The following is a 22,500-nucleotide window of genomic DNA, read 5'->3' as shown; positions in this document are numbered from 1 at the left end:
TGATTGCCGACAATGACGAGACGGCCTACAGGGAGGAGGTGAGGGTACTCAGAGTGTGTCAGGAAAACAACCTCTCACTCAACGTCAACAAAACAAAGGAGATGATCGTGGACTTCAGGAAACAGCAGAGGGTGCACCCCCCTATCCACTTCGACGGGACAGTAGTGGAGAAGGTGGCAAGTTTTAAGTTCCTCAGCGTACACTTCACAGACAAACTGAAATGGTCCACCACACAGACAACATGGTGAAGAAGGTGCAACAGCGCCTCTTCAACCTCAAGAGGCTAAAGACATTTGTTTTGCCACCTAAAACCCTCACAAACATTTACAGATGTACAATCGAGAGCATCCGGTCAGGCTGTATCACTGCCTGGTACAGCAACTGCACCGCCCTCAATCACAAGGCTCTCCAGAGGGTGGTGCGGTCTGCCCAACGCGTCACCGGGGGCACACTGCCTGCCCTCCAGGACACCTACACCACCCAATGTCACAGGAAGGCCAAAAAGATCACCAAGGACATCAACCACCCGAGCCACTGCCTGTTCACCCCGCTATCATCCAGAATGCGAGGTCAGTACAGGTGCATCAAAGCAGGGACAGAGAGACTGAAAAACAGCTTCTATCTCAAGTCCATCAGACTGTTAAACATACATCACCAACATAAAGAGGCTGCTGCCAACATACAGACCCAAATCACTGGCAACTTTAATAAATGGATTTAATAAAGGTATCACTAGTCACTTTAAATAATGGAACATTAATAATATTTACATATCCTACATTACTCATCTCATACCTATATACTGTACTCTACACCATCCATTGCATCTTGCCTATGCCGCATGGCCATCGCTCATCCATATATTTATATGTAAATATTCTTATTCCATCCCTTAACATTTGTGTGTATAAGGTCGTTGTGAATTTGTTAGATTACTTGTTAGATATTACTGCACTGTCGGAACAATAAGCACAAGCATTTCGCTACACTTGCATTAACATCTGCTAACCATGTGTATGTGACAAATAGAATTTGATTTGATTTGACCTCAAAATCAGCACACAAATTACAGCAATAAGCTGATGAAGGGAAATCATCTTAAAACATAAAAACCAGAGGCCTAAACTTCAATAGGAAGAAAAACAACAACACAAGAGCCATTGAAAAGCCGACATCTCTCTTTAACACCCTTATGGGATTCTAATGTCATCACTCCTCTCCTGTCTCTCTCTCTCCTTTTCTCTCTGAATAATTGTTTTCCATAATGTGTGAACAGACACCCAGTCATACTGACATGAAGATACATACTAACCTCAAGACACAGTCATACTGACATGAAGAGACATACTAACCTCAAGACCCAGTCATGCTGACATGAAGAGACATACTAACCTCAAGACCCAGTCATACTGACATGAAGAGACATACTAACCTCAAGACCCAGTCATACTGACATGAAGAGAAATACTAACCTCAAGACCCAGTCATACTGACATGAAGAGACATACTAACCTCAAGACCCAGTCATACTGACATGAAGAGACATACTAACTCCTAGACCCAGAGACTGACATGAAGAGACATACTAACTCCTAGACCCAGTCAGACTGACATGAAGAGACATACTAACTCCTAGACCCAGAGACTGACATGAAGAGACATACTAACTCCTAGACCCAGAGACTGACATGAAGAGACATACTAACTCCTAGACCCAGTCAGACTGACATGAAGAGACATACTAACTCCTAGACCCAGTCATACTGACATGATGAGACATACTAATCTCAAGACCCAGTCATACTGACATGAAGAGACATACTAACTCCTAGACCCAGTCATACTGACATGAAGAGACATACTAACCTCAAGACCCAGTCATACTGACATGAAGAGACATACTAACCTCAAGACCCAGTCATGCTGACATGAAGAGACATACTAACTCCTAGACCCAGAGACTGACATGAAGAAACATACTAACTCCTAGACCCAGAGACTGACATGAAGATACATACTAACTCCTAGACCCAGTCATACTGACATGAAAAGACATACTAACTCCTAGACCCAGTCATACTGACATGAAGAGACATACTAACTCCTAGACCCAGAGAGACTGACATGAAGAGGCATACTAACTCCTAGACCCAGAGAGACTGACATGAAGAGGCATACTAACTCCTAGACCCAGAGAGACTGACATGAAGAGACATACTAACTCCTAGACCCAGAGACTGACATAAAAAAACATACTAACTCCTAGACCCAGAGAGACTGACATAAAGAGACATACTAACTCCTAGACCCAGTCAGACTGATATGAAGAGACATACTCGACCTCTAGACCCAGTCAGACCGATATGAAGAGACATGCTAACTCCTAGACCCAGTCAGACTGATATGAAGAGACATACTAACTCCTAGACCCAGTCATCCTGACAAAAAGAGACATACTAACTCCTAGACCTAGTCAGACTGATATGAAGAGACATACTAACTCCTAGACCCAGTCAGACTGATATGAAGAGACATAGTAACTCCTAGACCCAGTCAGACTGATATTAAGAGACATACTAACTCCTAGACCCAGTCAGACTGATATGAAGAGAGTCATACTCATCTCTCTAGAATACTGTCTCTAATGAACACACAATATCTAATTGGCAGGTGTCACAGTGGTTGTGTGTGTGTGTGTGTGTGTGTGTGTGTGTGTGTGTGTGTGTGTGTGTGTGTGTGTGTGTGTGTGAGAGAGAGAGAGAGAGAGAGAGAGAGAAAGAAAAGTGCATCTATGTGTGTGAGTGTGTGCATACCAGGATTAGGATTCTCCCCCCACTCCGGTGGTGTATTGTCAGTAGTGACCAGACCCGACTCCTGCCTGCTCCAGAGACTCTATTACCATATAAACTGCATCCATGTAGCTACTGGATTGATTACATTGTGTGTGTGTGTGCGTGTGTGTGCGTGTGTGTGTGTGTGTGTGTTTGTGTGTGTGTGTGTGTGTGTGTGTGTGTGTGTGTGTGTGTGTGTGTGTGTGTGTGTGTGTGTGTGTGTGTGTGTGTGTGTGTGTGTGCAGACGATATTGTTATGGATTCCACACTCTGGATCTTATTGAAAGCAATCACAATCAATAGCCTCCCCGACGCAAATGGATATATGTGTGTGTGTGTGTGTGTGTTTTTTGTGTGTGTGTGTGTATTTATGTGTGTGTGTGTGTGTGTGTGTGTGTGTTTCTAGGACCCGCTCAGCCTCAGTCACAATGAGCTGTGAATGAATGTATTGTTGAAGCACTATTCAGATTTGACAGCTCTTACAGACTGACACACAGGGAAATCCATCATTTACTTGACAATCATAACCTTATTAGAGTATCATCCCAAAATACATAAAACACAGAGCCTTCAGACACTTTTCTAAGAGTGGACTGAGTACCACTAGGCCTGCATTGTCACTGAGTAAACACCAGTACCACTAGGCCTGCCTTATCACTGAGTAAACACCAGTACCACTAGGCCTGCATTATCACTGAGTAAAACACCAGTACCACTAGGCCTGCATTATCACTGAGTAAACACCAGTGCCACTAGGCCTGCCTTATCACTGAGTAAAACACCAGTACCACTAGGCATGCATTATCAGTGAGTACAACACCAGTACCACTAGGCCTGCATTATCACTGAGTAAAACACCCGTACCACTAGGCCTGCATTATCACTGAGTAAAGCACCAGTACCACTAGGCCTGCATTATCACTGAGTACAACACCAGTACCACTAGGCCTGCATTATCACTAAGTAAACCACCAGTACCACTAGGCCTGCATTATCACTGAGTAAAACACCAGTACCACTAGGGTCTGCATTATCACTGAGTAAAACACCAGTACCACTAGGCCTGCATTATCACTGAGTAAAACACCAGGGGATTCCTAACCTAAAATAGACAACATGAAACATTCAAGTAACAGCTAGCTGGTTAACAGCTGCTGGTCTCTCCCAGCACTCTGAACTCAAACATCAGAGAAACAAGCATAGGGTGTGTCCCAAACTTGCGTCCCTAATTGCACCCTATTCCCTACACAGTGCACTTCTTTTGACTCGGGCCCATAGGCTGTAGAGAATAGGGTGCCATGTTGGATGCTCATAATGTTGCTCCTCTTCACTGCCAGGATACTTTAACATGCTGTATCACCAGTATCAACAAGCCTCCCTTACTGTAGGCCTCATTGGGCCAAGTGGAGAATAAGCCTCCTGTTGCGTTTATGTGTTTGTCTCTGTGATTTTGTGTGTGTGTTTGTCTGTGTGAGTGTGTGTGTGTTTATGTGTTTGTGTGTTTGTTTGTCTGTGTTTGTGTGTCTGTGTGTTTATGTGTTTGTCCCTGTGATTGTGTGTGTGTGTGTGTCTCTGTGATTGTGTGTGTGTGTTTGTCTGTGTGAGTGTGTGTGTGTTTATGTGTTTGTCTATGTGATTGTGTGTGTGTGTGTGTTTGTCTTTGTGAGTGAGTGTGTGTGTCGCTGTGATTTTGTGTGTGTGTGTGTGTTTGTTTGTCTGAGTGAGTGTGTGTGTGTGTTTAACTGTTTGTCGCTGTGATTTTGTGTGTGTGTTTGTCTGTGTGAGTGTGTGTGTGTTTATGTGTTTGTGTGTTTGTTTGTCTGAGTGAGTGTGTGTTTATGTGTTTGTCCCTGTGATTGTGTGTCTCTGTGATTGTGTGTGTGTGTTTGTCTGTGTGAGTGTGTGTGTGTTTATGTGTTTGTCTATGTGATTGTGTGTGTGTGTGTGTTTGTCTTTGTGAGTGAGTGTGTGTGTCGCTGTGATTTTGTGTGTGTGTGTGTGTTTGTTTGTCTGAGTGAGTGTGTGTGTGTGTATTTATCTGTTTGTCGCTGTGATTTTGTGTGTGTGTGTGTGTGTTTGTGTTTGTGTGTTTGTTTGTCTGTGTGAGTGAGTGTGTGTGTGTGTTTATGTGTTTGCGCTGAAAGGGATGTTTGCCCAGGGCTCCATACAAGCTAGAACCGCCACATACACTTCAAACAAATAGCCAAACCCCAAAATGTTTTCTGCTACTAAGATCAGTGAAATGAGGGCTTAACAGACAACGGAGTGAAGATCAAAATGTTCAAATAGCAAGCAAGTCCAGCAATGAAGAACGTGAAGTGGGGGGTTCTGGAACAAAAAGTGAGCTGGAGAGGGGGGTGACTTGGGGGGGCTCTGAGGTAGCCTACCAGAACGCATAAAAAAAATACATGCATATATACCTTTATAATAAAGCATTGCATGCATATTATCGCTTTTGCATACTGGCAAAGAGCAGTAGAGTAGAGAGAGGACTTGCAGAAGTTGCACACATGGGAAATATTTTTTGAAGCCTAGGGTCCTGGGAAAAAAATGGCCTTAATAAACGCATTTAATGCAATTCTACATAATTTTAGATGACTAGACTATAGCGGAATCTTTTTTAATACCTCACAAATGATCGAAATGACAGGCTACGTTGACACTGACAAATTGAGAATCTGAGATCAATAAAAATGAACTTAGTCCGAGTGTGTAGAGACACACCTGTACAATATGAAGAGGAAATGATTGTCCTGAAAAAGCTTTCCAGTTTCACTGACTCACCGGCGATGGCCGATGCGCTAGTACCAAAAAGTACCATCTCTCTCTTGTTTTACTTTGTACAACAATTCTGCTCGCTCAATAGGTCTATTTGAAAGTTGATAACTTGGTATCCCACAGACAGATCAGTCTTCTCGTTTCAGATGGATCTGTGTGTTCCAGCGATTGTATTTGAAATATCACGAAAATCCGGTTTTGGCTGTATGCTCTTTACTGCCATATTTGCTGCGCGTTCCCGACTGTAGGCATGCCTTGTGATTGGGCTAAACACAATCCACAACTATAGACAAAACAACGAAACCAACAACTGATCATCTGGGGCTAAATTACTGGTCTAGTTTTCAGAATTATTTCTTTCTGAACAGACAGCAGTAATTCTATATCTTTGGTAAATGTATTTACATTCAACAGAGGTGCCGCAGCAGCACCCCAAGCACCCTTCCCGCAGCTATGATTCAATAAGGAAATACATGATTATGTGCAACGCTGGAGAGATGAGAGTTGCAGGCCCATGTATATCAGAGCAGGGAGAGGAAGAGAGATAATAGAACGTGAATCCCATTCCAGTTATGTGAGAGATACAGGCACACTCCTCCCTACCACAGCAATGTCCACGCGTTGGTCTATATAGGCTACAATGTTGCGCAAACCAGAAACCCCGGCCAGCGCAACACAAATCAATTCTTCGAATATCTAGCACGGTTTTCACATTACGTTTTTTAGGGGGCAGCCAGGAGAATTAGAGAATTATTATTATTTTTGATTGAACTATGATTGATTTTATTAGAATTGTTACATTGCAAACAGGTAAAAATATGTTTCATGTCACCAGATGTACCTGATCCTGGCAAAAGGATTCAGAACAAAACAGTCCAAAACTGAGAGGTGTCGGATCCTGTTGAAATTAAGCACTGGATAGCTGGCAACAATGACAAGAGGCTGCCTTGTGGGAAATCCTAGGTGGCTGTTTTCAACTCGTTGTATCTTGTTATTGATACCATGTGTTGTTTTTAGGTGTTTTGACTGATGTCATAACTATTCTAATAATTATGGCTAAAATTCGCTAGCTAGCTAACCAACAACTGTAACGATATGTGCAAATGTATTTATGTTTTCAATACACATTTGGAAACTTAATATAGTTTACATGTTGCCAACAATCTAAGCCAACCTGGTCTGTTTTGGCCCATAGTTGCGCGTTTTGTTGCTAACCAATCTATTACAATCTCTCTCAACGGGAGATGAAACCCAAGAGAGATTAAAGAAAGAGAAACTACTGAAGAACAACACAATGTCGAATGAGAGGAAAATAGAGGAGAGGAAAATAGAGGAGAGGAAAATAGAGGAGAGGAAAATAGAGGAGAGGAAAATAGAGGAGAGGAAAATAGAGGAGAGGAAAATAAAGGAGAGGAAAATAGAGGAGAGGAAAATAGAGGAGAGGAAAATAGAGGAGAGGAAAATAGAGGAGAGGAAAATAGAGGAGAGGAAAATAAAGGAGAGGAAAATAGAGGAGAGGAAAATAAAGGAGAGGAAAATAGAGGAGAGGAAAATAAAGGAGAGGAAAATAAAGGAGAGGAAAATAGAGGAGAGGAAAATAGAGGAGAGGAAAATAGAGGAGAGGAAAATAGAGGAGAGGAAAATAAAGGAGAGGAAAATAGAGGAGAGGAAAATAGAGGAGAGGAAAATAGAGGAGAGGAAAATAGAGGAGAGGAAAATAAAGGAGAGGAAAATAGAGGAGAGGAAAATAAAGGAGAGGAAAATAGAGGAGAGGAAAATAAAGGAGAGGAAAATAAAGGAGAGGAAAATAGAGGAGAGGAAAATAGAGGAGAGGAAAATAGAGGAGAGGAAAATAGAGGAGAGGAAAATAAAGGAGAGGAAAATAGAGGAGAGGAAAATAAAGGAGAGGAAAATAGAGGAGAGGAAAATAGAGGAGAGGAAAATAAAGGAGAGGAAAATAAAGGAGAGGAAAATAGTAAGTTAAATCAGTAAGATACGTATAGATAAGATCTATACTAAGTTCGATTTGATGCTAGGGGTAAAGTCCAACATGTTGTGGCTGATTTGATGCTAGGGGTAATGTCCAACATGTTGTGGCTGATTTGATTTTCTATAGTGAATAAACTAAGCATATGTTCAGAGGATCCATCCTAGAAATGACTGATTCAGCCTCAATCTCCTCCCCCAAAAACATTTAACTGAGATCAGCTGATAGAGCTGCTGTAAAGGGCAGGACTGATAATGAACTGTACTGTGAACCAGTCTCTCTATTTGACGTCTGTTATTGGCATGGGAAACATATATGTGGAATAGATAATTAACAAAAGTAAAAGAAACAATCAAAAATGAACAGTAAACATTACACTCACAAAAGTTTCAAAGGAATAGAGACATCTTAAATGTCATATTATGTCTATGTACAGTGTTGTAACAATGTGCAAATAGTTGACATACAAAAGGGAAAATTAATTAAACATATATATATTTACAATGGTGTTTCTTCTCACAAATCTTGTTGCTGTGATGGCACACTGTGGTATTTCACCTAATAGATATGGGAGTTTATCAAAATTGGATATGTTTTAGAATTATTTTAGGGTCTGTGTAATCTGAGGGAAATATGTGTCTCTAATATGGTCATACATTTGGCAGGAGGTTAGGAAGTGCAGCTCAGTTTCCACATCACTTTGTGGACAGTGTGCACATAGCCTGTCTTCTCTTGAGAGCCATGTCTGTCTACGGCGGCCTTCTCAATAGCAAGGCTATGCTCACTGAGTCTGTACATAGTCAAGGATTTTCTTAATTTTGAGTCAGTCACAGTGGTCAGGTATTTTGCCACATTGTACTCTCTGTTTAGGGCCAAATAGCATTCTAGTTTGCTTTGTTTTTTGGTTAATTCTTTCCAATGTGTCCTGGGGCTCTGTGGGGTCTGTTTGTGTTTGTGAACAGAGACCCAGGACCAGCTTGCTTCGGGGACTCTTCTCTAGGTTCATCTCTCAGTAGGTGATGGCTTTGTTATGCAAGGTTTGGGAATCGCTTCCTTTTCGGGGGTTGTAGAATTTAACGTCTCTTTTCTGGATTTTGATCATTAGTGGGTATTGTCTTAATTATGCTCTGCCTCCATTATTTGGTGTTTTACGTTGTACACGGATGCAGACTCTCAATTTGGTGTTTGCTCCATTTTGTGAATTCTTTGTTGGTGAGCGGACCACAGACCTCACAACAATAATGAGCAATGGGTTCTATTACCGATTGAAGTATTTTTAGCCAGATCCTAATTGGAATGTTGAATTGTATGTTCTTTTTGATGGCATAGAATGCCCTTCTATTGCAGATAGATTGTGGCTTCTATCAATGTAATTGTCTGCATCATTTCCAATCCCCCATATACAGTGCCTTGCGAAAGTATTCGGCCCCCTTGAACTTTGCGACCTTTTGCCACATTTCAGGCTTCAAACGTAAAGATATAAAACTGTATTTTTTTGTGAAGAATCACCAACAAGTGGGACACAATCATGAAGTGGAATGACATTTATTGGATATTTCAACCTTTTTTAACAAATAAAAAACGGAAAAATTGGGCGTGCAAAATTATTCAGCCCCCTTAAGTTAATACTTTGTAGCGCCACCTTTTGCTGCGATTACAGCTGTAAGTCGCTTGGGGTATGTCTCTATCAGTTTTGCACATCGAGAGACTGAAATGTTTTCCCATTCCTCCTTGCAAAACAGCTCGAGCTCAGTGAGGTTGGATGGAGAGCATTTGTGAACAGCAGTTTTCAGTTCTTTCCACAGATTCTCGATTGGATTCAGGTCTGGACTTTGACTTGGCCATTCTAACACCTGGATATGTTTATTTTTGAACCATTCCATTGTAGATTTTGCTTTATGTTTTGGATCATTGTCTTGTTGGAAGACAAATCTCCGTCCCAGTCTCAGGTCTTTTGCAGACTCCATCAGGTTTTCTTCCAGAATGGTCCTGTATTTGGCTCCATCCATCTTCCCATCAATTTTAACCATCTTCCCTGTCCCTGCTGAAGAAAAGCAGGCCCAAACCATGATGCTGCCACCACCATGTTTGACAGTGGGGATGGTGTGTTCAGTGTGATGAGCTGTGTTGCTTTTACGCCAAACATAACGTTTTGCATTGTTGCCAAAAAGTTCAATTTTGGTTTAATCTGACCAGAGCACCTTCTTCCACATGTTTGGTGTGTCTCCCAGGTGGCTTGTGGCAAACTTTAAACAACACTTTTTATGGATATTTTTAAGAAATGGCTTTCTTCTTGCCACTCTTCCATAAAGGCCAGATTTGTGCAATATACGACTGATTGTTGTCCTATGGACAGAGTCTCCCACCTCAGCTGTAGATCTCTGCAGTTCATCCAGAGTGATCATGGGCCTCTTGGCTGCATCTCTGATCAGTCTTCTCCTTGTATGAGCTGAAAGTTTAGAGGGACGGCCAGGTCCTGGTAGATTTGCAGTGGTCTGATACTCCTTCCATTTCAATATTATCGCTTGCACAGTGCCTCTTGGGATGTTTAAAGCTTGGGTAATCTTTTTGTATCCAAATCCGGCTTTAAACTTTTTCACAACAGTATCTCGGACCTGCCTGGTGTGTTCCTTGTTCTTCATGATGCTCTCTGCGCTTTTAACGGATCACAGTGCAGGTGCATTTATACAGAGACTTGATTACACACAGGTGGATTGTATTTATCATCATTAGTCATTTAGGTCAACATTGGATCATTCAGAGATCCTCACTGAACTTCTGGAGAGAGTTTGCTGCACTGAAAGTAAAGGGGCTGAATAATTTTGCACGCCCAATTTTTCAGTTTTTGATTTGTTAAAAAAGTTTGAAATATCCAATAAATGTCGTTCCACTTCATGATTGTGTCCCACTTGTTGTTGATTCTTCACAAAAAAATACAGTTTTATATCTTTATGTTTGAAGCCTGAAATGTGGCAAAAGGTCGCAAAGTTCAAGGGGGCCGAATACTTTCGCAAGGCACTGTATATATATATTTATTGTTATTTTAAATATATTTTCCTTCATTATTGTTTTCCCCTAACCCTAACCCTAACCCCTAACCCTAACCCTAACCCTAACCCCTAACCCTAACCCTAACCCTTACCCTAACCCTAACCCTAACCCTAGCCCTAACCCTAACCCTAACCCTAACCCTAACCCTAACCATAACCCTAACCCTAACCCTAACCCTAACACCCCTCCCCTTAATTGGAGTAAACTGATGAACAACAATACTTAGTCTCCCACTTCCAGATTATACATACTATATATGTTCATACATGGACAGTATATCTTACAGTATTTAGCTTTCGTTTGTTTTTAGTCCCATCCTTCAGCTACCCTCAACCCCTCTCATTTATCTCTGAAAAGCAATTGGATTTCTAGCTCGCATATATTTTTTACCACTGTGCTGCTTCAAAAAGTTCTGAATCTTTTCTCATAGTTTCTACAGATTGTAAATTAAAGATAAACACCTTTGCTAAGAGTATTATTCTATTATTGATAGATTGATTATGACTTGATTATTGACGGCCTACCCCAGCCAAATCCGGATGACGCTGGGCCAATTGTGCACCATCTTATGGGACTCCCAATCATGGCCGGTTGTGATACAGCATGGAATCGAACCAGGCTCTGTAGTGATGCCCCTAGCACTGAGATGTGGTGCCTTAGACCACTGTGCCACTTGGGGGTCCTTAGTGGCATCACTCTCTGGCAATGCCAAAACAAGTGATCTATTGATTCTGTCTCTTGGCAGGTCAATCTGCAGAGCTGAATGGTAGTTTCCCCCATATCCTGAATATAACACTTTATTCATTTAAATGGAAAAACTCAAAGTTCTGAATCTAGCGTTGTTTTGTGTATCAGTCCATAAACCAGGCACCATGGAATCAGTACATTGAACATCTCCTCACAACTATTTATCAACCTTGATGGTGCAGCTGTCATTTTGTTGGTCCTTAAATGAAACTGTTATATTTTTTATTTATCACAATTTTCTTTAGACAATTTTGTTCTGTAATGCAGGGCCAACAGTTCCTTACCTCCTCTTCTGATAATCGTTCAGTTTGGGTGTAGTGAATTACTTTTTTCAGATTAACTTTAGTGAAGTCAACTATATTCTTATTAATGGTAGCTTTAGTGTAGATGAACTTCTGCCATTTTTAGTCGAGTTATGTTCACTTTGGGGCCTGAAACTCCCCATCGTTCAATTTGCAACAATTGTAAATTCACTAAGAAAAGTCAGCCATAAATTAAAACCTCAACGTCAATATATGGAGTCAACATACAAGTGTAAGTAAAAACAAATGTAAATCAGTTATAAATTGTGCTACTAATGCACATGAAGGCACAAACACGTATCGTAAAGGTAATGATGTTTTTGTTTGGTTAGCTTTTGGAAATTGTAGAAATAAAACATTTTCCTTCTTCAGAAGTTCCAGCTAGGCAGGCTAACGTTATTAAGCTAATTAATTTGCTAGCTATCATACAGTAGACGTATATTAATAATTATATACAGTTGAAGTTGGAAGTTTACATACACCTTAGCCAAATACATTTAAACTCAGTTTTTCACAATTCCTGACATTTAATCCTGGTAAAAATTCCCTGTCTTAGGTTTGTTAGGATGACCACTTTAAGACTGTGAAATGTCAGAATAATAGTAGAGAGAATGATTTATTTCAGCTTTAATTTCTTTCATCACATTCCCAGTGGGTCAGAAGTTTACATACACTCAATTAGTATTTGGTAGCATTGCCTTTAAATTGTTTAACTTGGGTCAAACTGTTTCTGGTAGCCTTCCACAAGTTTCCCACAATAAATTAGGTGAATTTTGGCTCATTCGTCCTGACAGAGCTGGTGTAACCGAGTCAGGTTTGTAGGCCTCCTTGCTCGCACACGCTTTTTCAGTTCTGTCCACAAACTGTCTATAGGATTGAGGTCAGAGCTTTGTGATGGCCACTCCAATACCTTGACTTTGTTGTCCTTAAGCCATTTGCCACAACTTTGGAAGTATGCTTGTGGTCATTGTCCATTTGGAAGACCCATTTGTGACCAAGCTTTAACATCATGACTGATGTCTTGAAATGTTGCTTCAATATATCCACATTATTTTCCTGCCTCATGATGCCATCTGAAGTGCACCAGTCCCTCCTGCAGCAAAGTTCCCCCACAACATGATGCTGCCACCCCCGTGCTTCACGGTTGGGAGTGTGTTATACTGTACTAAACTTGCGTACTTGTGTTTGTACAGATGAACGTGGTACCTTCAGGTGTTTGGAAATTGCTCCCAAGGATGAACCAGAATTATTTTTCTGAGGTCTTGGCTGATTTGTTTTGATTTTCCCATGATGTCAAGCAAAGAGGCACTGAGTTTGAAGGTAGGCCTTGAAATACATCCACAGGTACACCTCCAATTGACTCAAATGAATGCAATTAGCCTATCAGAAGTTTCTAAAGCCATGACATATTTTTCTCTAATTTTCCAAGCTGTTTAAATGCACAGTCAACTTAGTGTATGTAAACTTCTGACCCACTGGAATTGTGATACGGTGAATTATAAGTGAAATCATCTGTCTGTAAACAATTGTTGGAAAAATGACTTGTTTCATGTACAAAGTATTTTTCCTAACCGACCTGCCAAAACTATAGTTTGTTAATTAACAAGAAATCTGTGGAGTAGTTGAAAAACTAGTTTTAATGACTCCAACCGAAGTGTATCTAAACTTCCGACTTCAACTGTATTTAATGCAAGTAGACATGCAATCATAACTGATTGTAGCTCATATAAAGCACCCACAAGCTACCGGTGGCTGAAAACACAATCATTGCGGGATGAATGAGTGACGAATTTCCGGGCAAGGATGGTCCATTTAAAACTCATCCCTTCCTCCTTCATCCCTGCAAGTCTATACTCGTCAGACGTCATGATACGTCATCAGAAGTGTCTGCAATATCTCACAATATTTGGGAACGATAGTAGATGAAGTCAGAAGATTAATATGATTTTTTTCTATTCTTGAGCAGTGAGGTTATAGTGAGTTACAGATTCAGTATTACCACTTTCTTTCTTCAGTTTCCATCTCTTCTTCAGTTTCCATCTCTTCTTCAGTTTTCCATCTATTCTTCAGTTTTCCATCTCTTCAGTTTTCCATCTCTTCTTCAGTTTTCCATCTCTTCAGTTTTCACTCTCTTCTTCAGTTTCCATCTCTTCTTCAGTTTCCATCTCTTCTTCAGTTTCCATCTCTTCTTCAGTTTTCCATCTCTTCAGTTTTCCATCTCTTCTTCAGTTTTCACTCTCTTCTTCAGTTTTCACTCTCTTCTTCAGTTTCCATCTCTTCTTCAGTTTTCCATCTCTTCTTCAGTTTTCCATCTCTTCTTCAGTTTTCCATCTCTTCTTCAGTTTTCACTCTCTTCTTCAGTTTTCACTCTCTTCTTCAGTTTCCATCTCTTCTTCAGTTTCCATCTCTTCTTCAGTTTTCCATCTCTTCAGTTTTCCATCTCTTCTTCAGTTTCCATCTCTTCTTCAGTTTTCCATCTCTTCTTCAGTTTTCCATCTCTTCTTCAGTTTTCACTCTCTTCTTCAGTTTTCCATCTCTTCTTCAGTTTTCCATCTCTTCTTCAGTTTTCCATCTCTTCTTCAGTTTTCACTCTCTTCTTCAGTTTTCACTCTCTTCTTCAGTTTCCATCTCTTCTTCAGTTTTCTATCTCTTCTTCAGTTTCCATCTCTTCTTCAGTTTTCCATCTCTTCAGTTTTCCATCTCTTCTTCAGTTTCCATCTCTTCTTCAGTTTTCCATCTCTTCTTCAGTTTTCCATCTCTTCTTCAGTTTCCATCTCTTCTTCAGTTTTCCATCTCTTCTTCAGTTTTCCATCTCTTCTTCAGTTTCCATCTCTTCTTCAGTTTTCCACCTCTTCTTCAGTTTTCCATCTCTTCTTCAGTTTTCCATCTCTTCTTCAGTTTTCCACCTCTTCTTCAGTTTTCCTTCTCCTCTGTCTGCTACATATTTTGTCCTTGCTTTCTCTCACTCTGAGCCTGAGTTGTGCCCTAACCTGGCAGCTAGCTAACATAAATACACACATACAGACACACACTCATATACAGACACAAACACACACATTAACAGAGATGGATGCTTCTCTATGGAAGTTGTTTGTTCTCTGTACTGCGTCATTGTGCAATAATGAGTTTCACTAACGTGATCAGAATATTGCCTGACAGTAAATATAACTAAGAATAATTGTGTGTGCATGTGTGTGTGTGTATGTGTATGTGTGTGTGTGTGTGTGTGTGTGTGTGGACGTGTTTAACTATACTTGTGGGGACCAGAACTGTGGACATTTTGTTGGTCCCCACAAGGTCAAATGCATTTTCTAGGGGGTTTAGGGTTAAGGTTAGAGTTAGAATTAGGTTTAGGGTTAGGAGCTAGGGGTAGGTTTAGGGTTAGGTTTAAGGTTAAGGTTAGGTTTTTGGGTTAAGGTTAGGGTTAGTGTTCGGCTTAGGGTGAAGTTCAGGGTTAGGGTTAGGTTTAGGGTTATGGGTTAGGGAAAATAGGATTTTGAATGGGAGTGGGTTAGGGTTAGGGTTAGCTTGTCCCAGGTTGGCTGCGCGAGAATGTGTGTGTGTGTGTGTGTGTGTGTGGGTGAGCATGTGTGTGTCTGTCGAAGGAAGAATTAGTGTTAATTAGTAAACTTTCAGCTCCCTTTTTCTCTAATTGGCCACAACATATCTCTGCTTCCTCCAGCTGGTGGCTGTATGAGAGAATAGAGGGAAGAAGGAAGAGGAAGAGAGGGATTGGTGGAGAAAGAGAAGAGAAATGAATGTGTGTGGGGTGCATTGGTTCATCATCAGAATTCTGGTTACCCCCAGGGGGGGTGTTTGTGTGTGTGTGTGTGTGTGTGTTTGTGTGTGTGTGTGTGTGTGTGTGTGAACATATAGACTGAGGAATTATACGTGAGTAATGGAGAGAGGAAACAGACGGGGATGAAAGAGAGAATGAAGAGAGAGATGGAATGAAGGATAAGAGAAGAAACAGAGGAAGAAGATAATAATGACTCAGCAGTGAGAGGAAATGGAGGAGGATGGAAGTGAAAGGACAGATGAGAGAGGAGTGAGAGTAAACTTTTCCACAGAAGAAAATAACATGGGGAGTTGATAGTTTAGGGAGAACAGGGGTTGATAGTGTAGAGAAGACAGGGGTTGATAGTGTAGAGAAGACAGGGGTTGATAGTGTAGAGAAGACAGGGGTTGATAGTGTAGAGAAGACAGGGGTTGATAGTGTAGAGAAGACAGGGGTTGATAGTGTAGGGAAGACAGGGGTTGATAGTGTAGACAAGACAGGGGTTGATAGTGTAGAGAAGACAGGGGTTGATAGTGTAGAGAAGACAGGGGTTGATAGTGTATAGAAGACAGGGGTTGATAGTGTAGGGAGGACAGGGGTTGATAGTGTAGGGAGGACAGGGGTTGATAGTTTAGGCAGAACAGGGGTTGATAGTGTAGGGAGGACAGGGGTTGATAGTGTAGAGAAGACAGTGGTTGATAGTGTAGGGAAGACAGGGGTTGATAGTGTACAGAAGACATGGGTTGATAGTGTAGAGAAGACATGGGTTGATAGTGTAGAGAAGACAGGGGTTGATAGTGTAGAGAAGACAGGGGTTGATAGTGTATAGAAGACAGGGGTTGATAGTGTAGGGAGGACAGGGGTTGATAGTGTAGGGAAGACAGGGGTTGATAGTGTAGGGAGGACAGGGGTTGATAGTGTAGAGAAGACAGGGATTGATAGTGTAGGGAAGACAGGGGTTGATAGTGTAGGGAGGACAGGGGTTGATAGTGTAGATAAGACAGGGGTTGATAGTGTAGGGAGGACAGGGGTTGATAGTGTAGATAAGACAGGGGTTGATAGTGTAGGGAGGACAGGGGTTGATAGTGTAGAGAAGACAGGGGTTGATAGTGTAAAGAAGACAGGGGTTGATAGTGTAGATAAGACAGGGGTTGATAGTGTAGGGAGGACATGGGTTGATAGTGTAGGGAGGACAGGGGTTGATAGTGTAGAGAAGACAGGGGTTGATAGTGTAGAGAAGACAGGGGTTGATAGTGTAGGGAAGACAGGGGTTGATAGTGTAGAAAAGTCAGGGGTTGATAGTGTAGAGAAGACAGGGGTTGATAGTGTAGGGAGGACAGGGGTTGATAGTGTAGAGAAGACAGGGGTTGATAGTGTAGAGAAGACAGGGGTTGATAGTGTAGAGAAGACAGGGGTTGATAGTGTAGGGAAGACAGGGGTTGATAGTGTAGGGAGGACAGGGGTTGATAGTGTAGATAAGACAGGGGTTGATAGTGTAGGGAGGACATGGGTTGATAGTGTAGGGAGGACAGGGGTTGATAGTGTAGAGAAGACAGGGGTTGATAGTGTAGAGAAGACAGGGGTTGATAGTGTAGAGAAGACAGGGGTTGATAGTGTAGGGAGGACAGGGGTTGATAGTGTAGGGAAGACAGGGGTTGATAGTGTAGGGAGGACAGGGGTTGATAGTGTAGAGAAGACAGGGATTGATAGTGTAGGGAAGACAGGGGTTGATAGTGTAGGGAGGACAGGGGTTGATAGTGTAGATAAGACAGGGGTTGATAGTGTAGGGAGGACAGGGGTTGATAGTGTAGATAAGACAGGGGTTGATAGTGTAGGGAGGACATGGGTTGATAGTGTAGGGAGGACAGGGGTTGATAGTGTAGGGAGGACAGGGGTTGATAGTGTAGATAAGACAGGGGTTGATAGTGTAGGGAGGACAGGGGTTGATAGTGTAGATAAGACAGGGGTTGATAGTGTAGGGAGGACAGGGGTTGATAGTGTAGAGAAGACAGGGGTTGATAGTGTAAAGAAGACAGGGGTTGATAGTGTAGATAAGACAGGGGTTGATAGTGTAGGGAGGACATGGGTTGATAGTGTAGGGAGGACAGGGGTTGATAGTGTAGAGAAGACAGGGGTTGATAGTGTAGAGAAGACAGGGGTTGATAGTGTAGGGAAGACAGGGGTTGATAGTGTAGAAAAGACAGGGGTTGATAGTGTAGAGAAGACAGGGGTTGATAGTGTAGGGAGGACAGGGGTTGATAGTGTAGAGAAGACAGGGGTTGATAGTGTAGAGAAGACAGGGGTTGATAGTGTAGAGAAGACAGGGGTTGATAGTGTAGGGAAGACAGGGGTTGATAGTGTAGGGAGGACAGGGGTTGATAGTGTAGATAAGACAGGGGTTGATAGTGTAGGGAGGACATGGGTTGATAGTGTAGGGAGGACAGGGGTTGATAGTGTAGAGAAGACAGGGGTTGATAGTGTAGAGAAGACAGGGGTTGATAGTGTAGAGAAGACAGGGGTTGATAGTGTAGGGAGGACAGGGGTTGATAGTGTAGGGAAGACAGGGGTTGATAGTGTAGGGAGGACAGGGGTTGATAGTGTAGAGAAGACAGGGATTGATAGTGTAGGGAAGACAGGGGTTGATAGTGTAGGGAGGACAGGGGTTGATAGTGTAGATAAGACAGGGGTTGATAGTGTAGGGAGGACAGGGGTTGATAGTGTAGATAAGACAGGGGTTGATAGTGTAGGGAGGACATGGGTTGATAGTGTAGGGAGGACAGGGGTTGATAGTGTAGAGAGGACAGGGGTTGATAGTGTAGAGAAGACAGGGGTTGATAGTGTAGATAAGACAGGGGTTGATAGTGTAGGGAGGACATGGGTTGATAGTGTAGGGAGGACAGGGGTTGATAGTGTAGAGAAGACAGGGGTTGATAGTGTAGAGAAGACAGGGGTTGATAGTGTAGGGAAGACAGGGGTTGATAGTGTAGGGAGGACAGGGGTTGATAGTGTAGATAAGACAGGGGTTGATAGTGTAGGGAGGACATGGGTTGATAGTGTAGGGAGGACAGGGGTTGATAGTGTAGAGAAGACAGGGGTTGATAGTGTAGAGAAGACAGGGGTTGATAGTGTAGAGAAGACAGGGGTTGATAGTGTAGGGAGGACAGGGGTTGATAGTGTAGGGAAGACAGGGGTTGATAGTGTAGGGAGGACAGGGGTTGATAGTGTAGAGAAGACAGGGATTGATAGTGTAGGGAAGACAGGGGTTGATAGTGTAGGGAGGACAGGGGTTGATAGTGTAGATAAGACAGGGGTTGATAGTGTAGGGAGGACATGGGTTGATAGTGTAGGGAGGACAGGGGTTGATAGTGTAGAGAAGATAGGGGTTGATAGTGTAGAGAAGACAGGGGTTGATAGTGTAGATAAGACAGGGGTTGATAGTGTAGGGAGGACATGGGTTGATAGTGTAGGGAGGACAGGGGTTGATAGTGTAGAGAAGACAGGGGTTGATAGTGTAGAGAAGACAGGGGTTGATAGTGTAGGGAAGACAGGGGTTGATAGTGTAGGGAGGACAGGGGTTGATAGTGTAGATAAGACAGGGGTTGATAGTGTAGGGAGGACATGGGTTGATAGTGTAGGGAGGACAGGGGTTGATAGTGTAGAGAAGACAGGGGTTGATAGTGTAGAGAAGACAGGGGTTGATAGTGTAGAGAAGACAGGGGTTGATAGTGTAGAGAAGACAGGGGTTGATAGTGTAGAGAAGACAGGGGTTGATAGTGTAGAGAAGACAGGGCTTGATAGTGTAGGGAGGACAGGGGTTGATAGTGTAGAGAAGACAGGGGTTGATAGTGTAGAGAAGACAGGGGTTGATAGTGTAGAGAAGACAGGGGTTGATAGTGTAGAAAAGACAGGGGTTGATAGTGTAGAGAAGACAGGGGTTGATAGTGTAGGGAGGACAGGGGTTGATAGTGTAGAGAAGACAGGGGTTGATAGTGTAGGGAGGACAGGGGTTGATAGTGTAGAGAAGACGGGGGTTGATAGTGTAGAGAAGACAGGGGTTGATAGTGTAGAGAAGACAGGGGTTGATAGTGTAGAAAAGACAGGGGTTGATAGTGTAGAGAAGACAGGGGTTGATAGTGTAGGGAGGACAGGGGTTGATAGTGTAGAGAAGACAGGGGTTGATAGTGTAGGGAGGACAGGGGTTGATAGTGTAGAGAAGACGGGGGTTAGGTTGGTGTCTGTAGAAGAGCAGCACAAGGAATAGATTGTTAAATAAAGAGGAGACAATAAAGAGAGATGGAGAAGAGAGGAGAGAAACAGAGGGGAGAAACAGGAGAGAAACAGAGAGAGAAACGGAGAGAGAAACAAAGAGGGGAGAAACAGGAGAGAAACAGAGAGAGAAACAGAGAGAGAAACAGCGAGGGGAGAAACAGGAGAGAAACAGAGAGAGAAACAGCGAGGGGAGAAACAGGAGAGAAACAGAGAGAGAAACAGCGAGGGGAGAAACAGGAGAGAAACAGAGAGAGAAACAGCGAGGGGAGAAACAGGAGAGAAACAGAGAGAGAAACAGCGAGGGGAGAAACAGGAGAGAAACAGAGAGAGAAATAGCGAGGGGAGAAACAGGAGAGAAACAGAGAGAGAAACAGCGAGGGGAGAAACAGGAGAGAAACAAAGAGAGAAACAGCGAGGGGAGAAACAGAGAGAGAAACAGAGAGAGAAACAGAGAGAGAAACAAAGAGAGAAACGGAGAGAGAAACAAAGAGGGGAGAAATAAAGAGAGAACCAGAGAGAGAAACAGAGAGAGAAACAAAGAGAGAAACGGAGAGAGAAACAAAGAGGGGAGAAATAAAGAGAGAAACAGAGAGAGAAACAGAGAGAGAAACAGAGAGAGAAACAGAGAGAGAAACAGAGAGAGAAACAAAGAGGGGAGAAACAAAGAGGGGAGAAACAGGAGAGAAACAGAGAGAGAAACAGAGAGAGGGGAGAAACAGGAGTTGATTGAGAGAGAGAGAATAAGATGTGTTACTGTACAGTATATATTTTATGCATGTTCTCTAACCATGAAGCTAAATATCTTTTCCGGTCTGATTGTGTGTGTGTGTGTGTGTGTGTGTGTGTGTGTGTGTGTGTGTGTGTGTGTGTTGTGTGTGTGTGTGTGTGTGTGCCGTCGTGCGTCAGAGCATGTGGGTGTCCCCACGCACGCACGCACGCACGCACACACGCACACACACACACACGCACACACACACACACACACACACACACACACACACACACACACACACACACACAATCCCAGTGTCAGGCAGGCCTTGTAGAGGTCTTATCAGCTGTGGTTAATCAGTAGGAGGCTTAGTTACCACTGGTTTAATGATGCTCATTAATATGTAGTAATATACCCCAGGTCATACAGTAATTAAACATCTCATTCTGCACTGAGAGACAGGGTGCAGCTTAAAGAGACTCTGTGACTTGGACTGCATCCCAAATGGCACCCTATTCCCAATTTAATGCACTACTTCTGAGTAGTCGCTTGCTCTTTAGGGTTTTAAACTGTGTATCTGTGACAACTGTTGATGTACAAAATAGTAAAATACATTTAATCAATTGTTTGATTGATAAAGTGAGGTTAGATATTCTACTGGACAGTCTTGATAGTCTCTGGGTGGGTTGTGTAGCTGGTCTGATAGTCTCTGGGTGGGTTGTGTAGCTGGTCTGATAGTCTCTGGGTGGGTGGGTTGTGTAGCTGGTCTGATAGTCTCTGGGTGGGTGGGTTGTGTAGCTTGTCTGATAGTCTCTGGGTGGGTTGTGTAGCTGGTCTGATAGTCTCTGGGTGGGTTGTGTGGCTGGTTTGATAGTCTCTGGGTGGGTTGTGTGGCTGGTTTGATAATCTCTGGGTGGGTTGTGTGGCTGGTTTGATAGTCTCTGGGTGGGTTGTGTGGCTGGTCTGATAGTCTCTGGGTGGGTTGTGTCGCTGGTTTGATAGTCTCTTGGTGGGTTGTGTAGCTGGTCTGATAGTCTCTGGGTGGGTTGTGTAGCTGCTCTGATAGTCTCTGGGTGGGTTGTGTGGCTGGTCTGATAGTCTCTGGGTGGGTTGTGTGGCTGGTCTGATAGTCTCTGGGTGGGTTGTGTAGCTGGTTTAATCGTCTCTGGGTGGGTTGTGTAGCTGGTCTAAAAGTCTCTGGGTGGGTTGTGTGGCTGGTTTGATAGTCTCTGGGTGGGTTGTGTGGCTGGTTTGATAGTCTCTGGGTGGGTTGTGTGGCTGGTTTGATAGTCTCTGGGTGGGTTGTGTGGCTGGTCTGAGTCAATGGGTGGATTGTGTGGCTGGTCTGATAGTCTCTGGGTGGGTCGTGTATCTGGTCTGATAGTCTCTGGATGGGTTGTGTGGCTGGTCTGATAGTCTCTGGGTGGGTTGTGTTGCTGGTCTGAGTCTCTGGGTGGATTGTGTGGCTGGTCTGATCGTCTCTGGGTGGGTCGTGTAGCTGGTCTGAGTCTCTGGGTGGATTGTGTGGCTGGTCTGATAGTCTCTGGGTGGGTCGTGTAGCTGGTCTGAGTCTCTGGGTGGGTCGTGTAGCTGGTCTGATAGTTTTGATTTTTTTTGTCAGTTAAGAACACATTCTTATTTACAATTAGGCCTACATTGGATTGTTCTGTATTTTAAACCAGTAGGTTTTGAGCCCCAGCTTTTTTCAGTAGTCTAGAGAAGCATCTAATTTCTATTGCCTTTGTTCTGAGGGTTAGAAAGGGGGGAGGGGTGGGGAGAGGAGGGCAGTGAGTAATGGGTTTGAAGTGGGTAATATGATGGAGGCAACAAGAGGAGGTATGGTAGAGTGGAAAAAGAGAGAGAAAGGGAATATTATAAAGAGAAGAGAGAGAAGGATGTGAGCGACGTAGGACTGTGCATCAAAATCTAACGTCTACCTGGCCTACCACTCTACCCTGGACTTGAACAGATTTCACCACCAGGTCCACCTTTACAAGTCTGCAGTCCCAACTTTTGCAAGGACACTGAAGGATATCACCCTCAAC

At 42.9% G+C, this 22,500-nt stretch overlaps 1 protein-coding gene across 1 annotated transcript in view; it reads right to left on the bottom strand.

The window, feature by feature from the left end:
• Positions 1 to 22,500, bottom strand: part of LOC110504380 (teneurin-2) — a 257,663-nt gene that overhangs the window by 171,352 nt on the left and 63,811 nt on the right. The window contains exon 4 of the mRNA XM_036943640.1: positions 21,119 to 22,045. Coding sequence (XP_036799535.1) covers positions 21,119 to 22,045 — 927 coding nt within the window. The remainder of the gene's footprint in view (positions 1 to 21,118; positions 22,046 to 22,500) is intronic.

The sequence above is a fragment of the Oncorhynchus mykiss genome, chromosome 14, assembly GCF_013265735.2.
Source record: "Oncorhynchus mykiss isolate Arlee chromosome 14, USDA_OmykA_1.1, whole genome shotgun sequence".
Taxonomy (NCBI): domain Eukaryota; kingdom Metazoa; phylum Chordata; class Actinopteri; order Salmoniformes; family Salmonidae; genus Oncorhynchus; species Oncorhynchus mykiss.
The sequence above is the reverse complement of the archived record's forward strand: the minus strand, read 5'-3'. Positions and strand labels throughout refer to the sequence as shown.